The sequence below is a fragment of the Cryptomeria japonica genome, chromosome 10 (assembly GCF_030272615.1).
Source record: "Cryptomeria japonica chromosome 10, Sugi_1.0, whole genome shotgun sequence".
NCBI classification, from domain to species: Eukaryota; Viridiplantae; Streptophyta; class Pinopsida; order Cupressales; family Cupressaceae; genus Cryptomeria; species Cryptomeria japonica.
This window is the reverse complement of record NC_081414.1, coordinates 853401206-853408445: the sequence shown is the minus strand read 5'-3', so window position 1 is coordinate 853408445 and position 7240 is coordinate 853401206. Positions and strand designations below refer to the sequence as shown.

At 32.9% G+C, this 7240-nt stretch overlaps 1 protein-coding gene across 1 annotated transcript; it reads right to left on the bottom strand.

Moving 5' to 3' along the window:
• Nucleotides 1-4306: 4306 nt before the first annotated feature.
• Nucleotides 4307-6952, bottom strand: LOC131859666 (cold-responsive protein kinase 1-like). The gene is made up of 7 exons (XM_059213697.1): nt 6373-6952; nt 6030-6155; nt 5802-5929; nt 5509-5722; nt 5183-5414; nt 4952-5102; nt 4307-4857 (listed from the first exon to the last, which is right to left on the bottom strand). Exons 1-7 carry the CDS (start codon nt 6896-6898, stop codon nt 4555-4557), a joined length of 1680 nt encoding a protein of 559 aa, XP_059069680.1. The 5' UTR covers nt 6899-6952; the 3' UTR covers nt 4307-4554.
• Nucleotides 6953-7240: the final 288 nt, after the last annotated feature.

Below are 7240 nucleotides of genomic sequence, written 5' to 3'. Positions count from 1 at the left end.
GATTCAAGTTGGGCCTATTCCTCATTGTATACCTCAACAATGGAAGTAGATTTAACATAGAGAAATTATGAGGTATTTTGGAATACCATGTGGTCTTGGGGTTCATCTATTTGATATGTCGATCTGGTACCTAAATATAATTAAAACTAAACTTTTTAACTGGGGTTATTTTGTAGAATCCAAGTTACTAATAAAAAATTTCTTGCCACTCATGATTATTATTCATCCTATTGGATACCTTCCACTGGAGGTTATGAGAACATAATTAAAATTATTCAAAACTTTTTGTGGACTAAATAGGATGGCATTATTGGATTTATTACCACTTATTGAACCCAATTATAATAGAGGTTTGGGGCTTATAGACCAAAAAATACGAGGAATATGTTTAGTTGCTAAATGGATTATTAGAGCTATCAAAGATAATGAACCTTGGAAAATCCTTATAAGGAAAATAATTAACCTTTTCTTAGTTAAAGAAAAATGCCAAGTTATGGATTGGTTAGATAAAATCCTTCATTGTCATTTAAAGCCTCACCTTCTTTCCAATAAAGTTGAAATTCTTGGCAATATGAAAATCATCTTTTAAGATGGAGAGTTGTCTCTCTTCAACATGGGTTCAACTATTGGAGTATCAAATTAATGTAGGTTAGTTTAATTGTTTATATTAATAAATAATAAATGATTTCATTTCAATGTTAGTTATGTGGAGTTGCTTCCTCATAATAAGTTTACAAGGAGAAAATAAAGCTTTATAAAGCCGTTCAAAAATCAATGTAGATTTATTTGAATGAATTCATTTGCATCTCAATTAAAGATTAATTTTATTTTTATAATTTTCCATTTGTACTCTCATTTGGTATCAAAGTAGATAATATGTTGGGTGTGTGATTTATTTGGATTCAAAGAAATGCAATTGACAAGTTTGACACTAAACCCACAACCCACCATATGAGATGTAGACAAGGTATGTTCTTGATCATTTAGAGATTTTGAACTTTTTTTGAATCTGTAGGTTTGTGAATTGATAAAGAAGCAATTATGTTGTGATATGTAATATTAAATCCACACACAAAGAGAAAAATTTGAATATTTCATATAAGGGAAGCATTTTGTAAAACCAATGTTTGAAGACTTTAAAGTTTGGTGAGTATTTGTTGAATGAAGCAAAGGAAAATGTATGAAAATAAGATCATGTGAAAGAAAACACTTAATCAAAACAACATTAGAAATATAAGAAGACATTTTCTCCACAACCCATGGAGAAAAACCAATATTGATTCAACCTCTTCATTAGGCCCACAATGCAAGGAGAAGAAAATATTGGAAATGTAGAGGTTTTTTTAATATGATATGAATGAAGATTATTGAATCATCATCCTCTATTTTATTCGTCCAATATATATTGTGCTAGAATGAGATGGCGAGTGGTAGTGTGGAAGAATAGACAAGGTGCGTAAAGGCATGTTGAAGAGAAGTGGCAATGGCATATGTTTGTTTCTGGCTGATTTGCGAGTTTGGCATGTGTAAAAGGCATTTTAACCTATTTGAACTGATATATGAGGTACAAATTCAATTTATTAAACTAGAAATATGTGTAAGATATCATTTGATTTGAAATATTGAATGCACAATACTTATTTGAGAAGTGTTTTATGGAATAATAACTAATTACACTAGCTAGTCAAATTCTAGGATAGTTATAGACCAAACATCATGTAGTTTGTGATTTCTAGTGGCCATGTTCCAGATATTTATGGACTTGTATGATAATTTTGACATATTTTCAGCTTAGGTTTGGTTCTAATGTTGATGTGGTTTCATGAAGTGTTCAAAGCAATTTTTGAAGTGTTAAGCAAGGGATTTCTATGATTAAAGATTCACAAGAAATTATTTATAAATAAATTTTGTTTCTATTTGAAAATCAAGCTTACAACAATCTGTTGAGAGTTTGGATCCATTATACATCAAAATTAACAATTTTGTTTTAATATTTAAACATGGATATAAATAATTATTGTACTATTAAGACAATCCATATAAATTTAGAGACACCTAAGCTACTTTTGGTGGATAGAGAGTAAAGTAGAGTCTTATAAGAGACTAGAGGCAGTAGAGGTAGGAGGCCCTTTTCATCCCAATATAGATTCTCACTTAGGGATGATTCAATGCATGAGAAGCACCCTATTTGTGTCCTTGAAGAAAAGACGGGGCTTGGCATTATGTGTCCCTTCAGGAAGCAAGGGGGGCTGAGATTTTTTGTGGGTACACTTTGATGTATTCACATTTGGTTAGTGAGTGTACAACACTTGAGGAGACATTATACACACTCAAAGGAGACGTGGACATTCAAAGGAAAGGTGTTTCATGAATAGACATTTGGTTGGTGATTTGTACAATAGATGATGGATTGTTTCAACATCACTTGAGAAGACATTAGACACACTTAGAGGAGATACCAAGTTTTGTAGGAAAGGTATCTCATGTGCAACACTATAGGAGGCATTAGACACACTTAGAGCATATGTGAAATTTAAAAGGAAATGTGTCTCATTGTGCATGGAGGTTGGGAACACTTTTATGATCTCTTATGTTGTTCAAATGGTTGTAGGTTCTATAGTTAGGAGATCCAATGATGTAGTTAGTTTGGTGTTTCTTGGGTGAGTGAGAAGGACTGATGAAGATGAATCATCAAAGTCTCTAAAAGGGGTGTGTTCAACCCTTGTAATGTTCCACTCTTATTCAGATTAATGTAATATGGGGGGAATGTTGGAGTATTACATTAATGTAGGTTAGTTTTATAGTTTAGATTAATAAATAATAAAATAGTTTGTTGTTAGTTATATGGTAGTTGCGTTCCCATTAGATGTTTTGTATAGGAAAACAAGGCTTTATAAAGTCATTTAGAAATCAATGTATTTCTATCCGATTGAATTCATATGATTCTTAACTAAATATAAAATTATGTTTTGGATTTTCCATTTGCACTCTCCATCAATTTCTCCACTTCATCTATCTAATGAAACAACCATATACATCATGGGTAGCTCCTAGCATTAAGTTTTCTAAAATAGTCTTTTTTTTAATATAAAAAAGGAATCAACAAGGTTGGAGACCTATGAGATTTATTAAACATTGAATTGGTTACCTTGACATATTATTAAATCTCAATTTAATATAAGTAAAAAATACAAGACATTTGTGACCTTTGTGTAATCATTGGTACCTATAGAACTATCTATAAAGCTATTTGTACCCCTATTCAATTTATTTTTTTCTAAGATTGGTTATGGTTGTCATCTTAATTTTTAACTTTTCCTTTAGAAAATATATGTTTGCAATTTCTTCCTAATTTGCCCATGAAATATTTCCTCAATATGAAATGGAATCATAAATTTAGTAAAAAATTTTGGGAAAAACTTTCTACCCAAATTTGGAAGTAAAAAATCAATTCAAAGGCTTAATTAATGGCTTGGAAGATTTTACATTGAAAATTTCTCATTCAGGGTAGGTTAAAGGGTATTATGGTCTAACCCCTTAATTTCCCTTATTGCAAGGAACATGAAAATATGAGGCACATGTTTTGGCGATGCCAATTTGTTAAGGAGCAATGGAATTTTGTGTTTCATGACTTGCCTACTATTTTTTGACACAAACACAATTGGGAAGAGGCCTTGCTTGGGGCCAGGCTTCATAATAATGTTGTTGCTGAAGGAATTCAACATTTTATTTTATTGCATTTATGGAGACACAAGCGTAAATAATTTTTTAAAAACCATAATGATAATTTGGAATTTGTAGCTCTATAGCTTTACTCTAATATATTCGATTGTCTATATTATTTCTTCTCTCAATTACAAGAAAATTCCAAGAACTTTAAGGTGGATCTTCAAATTCAATGCATCATATGCCAAGTGGATCACTTGCTCAAATATAAGAAGATTTATATTGCTTAAGGACCAAGGTGTTTGTTGCAAAACTAGTTGTTCTAGGTGGTTTGTTCATCCTTGTTGTAATTCTATGGTTTATGTTGTTGGTCTCCACATTTGGTTATGCCTGTCATATTGTTGTCTTGATTATGGCATTAAGACACTGTTTATGTGGAGGCTATATGTATGCAATATTATGGATTGTTAGCTATTGGTTGTCATACATTTGTTATGTTTATGACATTTAGACAATATATATGTGATGGCTATGTACTCTCTTCTTTTTTGTACATTTTTTCCATTTTTTCAATAAAAAAGATTGCTTTCATTCTCATATAATTAGAAATCAATAATATGTCATCTATATGCAACACTATGATAACAAATTCTATCCATCAAATATGAAATACATTAAATAAGGTCACTCCTCAATAATACATACAACATCTAAATTCACAAATTTAAGTGAGATGCACATCTCTTTTTATAAATTTCGTGCTGGGAAAATATATATTGTAATATTTTGAATCCTTTTTAATAAGGAACTATATAATCAGTTGGAAATTAAGAATCCATCCTTTCTTGCTACTGTCCATATGTAAATCATCAAGTGAAATAGCCACTATTAACGAGCACTAAGGGATTTTGTAATCGTTGCATTTGATTGAGATGAAGATGTGGAACTTTCTCGGCGTGCTTTGTACTCCATGGCTACGTATGATGGTTGTAGGGGTTTTTGAATATCAATCTCGTCTTTACTTAACTGTGTCACAATCTCAGACATTGATGGCCTATGTCTGGCAGAAGCTTGTATGCATAGAAGCGCAAGGTTTATCACCCTCAGCATCTCTTCTTCGTTATACCCTTCCATCTCCTTTTCATTTTCCACCACCTCTAAAACCTTATCATCTTCGTATAGGCTCCAAATCTGCCATAAGTTTTTTAAGTTAAACATCAAGATTTTTAAGGGAGAGAATAATGGGATTAAAGGATTGAAAAATATTATTAGAATTTTAAAATACCCATTGAAGCAGATATTGCATATGAGGTGGTTGCTTCAAGTCAATGCTTTTTCTGCCACTGACAATTTCAAGAACCACCACACCAAAGCTGTAGGTGTCAGCTCTCTCTGTTAATTTTCCTTGGCTAGCGTATTCAGGAGCCATGTATCCTCTACAAAAGCCAAATAAAAATGGTGTTAATATCTCTATTAAAAGTTAGAAAAATAGTAGATAAAGTAGGAATTTACTCACAGGGTTCCTGCAAATCTTGTGCTAACATGAGTTTTATCACTTGGAAGAAGTCTTGCTAGCCCAAAATCTGCTATTTTTGCTTGAAAGTTGTCGTCAAGTAATATGTTGCTTGATGTAATATCACGATGGATGATACAGACATGGAATTCCTCATGGAGATAGGCCAGACCACGAGCAGTACCCAGGATAATATTGAACTTTTCCTTCCAACTCAAAGGTTTTTCATTTTTTCCTTCAGGTAGGGCAATTCAGTTGAGTATCAAAACCTATCATGTTTGTTGTAAGAGATGATATAAGCAAAAGACGAAAGTAAAGGAATAGCAAACCAAATAATATTCTATCGAGGCTGCTGTTGGGCATGTACTCATAAATCAGGAGTCTTTCTTGGCCTTGTCTACAACATCCAAGTAAACGCACAAGATTTCTGTGATGAACATTAGAAATGAGTTTCACTTCGCTTTCAAATTCAGAAATTGCCTGAACAGAGCGACCTAATGTAAGCTTCTTTACCGCCACAAGTTTGCCAGTTTTCAACGTACCCTACAAATATCAAGTAACCCATCATTTGAATACATTAGCATACAAGCCTAATATGGACTGCAAGTAAATGATAATATACCTTAAAAACTTCACCAAACCCTCCTTGTCCAAGCTTATTTGCTGGATCAAAATTGTTTGTTGCCTTTTTCAGTATCTTGAAGTCAAAATCCTCTGGTCCACGCAGTTCCGTTGCTCCTTCAATATCCACTATTACATACAATTTTTATATTAGACAAGATCGAACTGAGTTGCAAGAGTTTGGCTTGCTCATCTAAAATATATTAAATTCAGACTTTTAAGAGTTTACCTTGTTTCTGCCATGGTCGCATTATCTGCTTCCGGAAGACAAGGAGACAAATTGAAAGGCCAAGTAGGAATAACCCTCCCACAACACCAATTATTATCCACTTTTGAGATCTCGACTTCTTCTTCCCTGAAAAACGGAATAGAATAATTCATTGTAAATAGGAGTAATTTTCTGACAACAAATTTAAACAAAAGCGATTCAGGTGATCGACTGCATGTCCTGCTTCCTTGATTTTATAAAATTGCATTTCTGAAATTGTAAATTCAAATTTTCTTCCAAGGAAAGGTTTCAAAAGCGATAACAAAATTGCAAGCTCTTCAATTGAATATAATTAAATTCTTACCTGTGGATAAGAAATGTGCCAAGTCGACAGTTGCGTTGCTTTGAAAAAAGGGTTTGGAACTGTATCGCATGTAGCAGCCGGCGTCAACAGCCCGTCCCTCGGAGCGAGGAAAACACTTGATTATGTTTTCCTGAGCAATAGTGAGGCACTTTTGGCAGGAATCCGTTTGAAGGGAACGCAGGCAGAACGCAAGTCCATAGATAGTCGTATTAGACGGCCCTTGTCTCGTCACTGCAGCAAAATACTCATTTGTTCGCGGAGTTGCAGCGCAAAGATCGGTTATCAAACTTCGAGCAGTTGCCGAAAATGAATTAGAGCTCCTCGCGTTGGCAGTACCGCACAGCGCTTTATTTGCTTCATCAGTGTAAACGCCTAAAATCTTTTTCTCTGGATCTGCTCTAATGGGGGCCATTAGTATGCATAATAAAATAATAAACATTACAATTTTGTCCACAGGCTGGGCAGTTGTATCGACGACAGTGCATTCTCCCATTGATATTGGAGGTAAAACTGAAAATACCAGCATTGAAGATGGAATTTATCCTCTTTGAAGGCCACCAAATCGTATAAAATACGATTAGTTCTATTGGTAGCCTTATAACTAGGGTTAGGATTACAATTGGAGTTTTATGTTTACAATAGTGTAAGGATTATAGTTATAATTAAAATTATGACTAGAATTAGGTTTATGATTAAGGTTAAATTAAAGTTATATTTAAGATTAGAATTAAAGTTAGGGTTACAATTATATTTTTGATTAAGGTTAGTGTTGTAATTAATATTAGAGAGAGTTAGAATTAGAAATAGGATTAAGATTATGATTAGATGTAAGATAAAAGCTAAAATTTAATAAAAATAATTGTTAAAA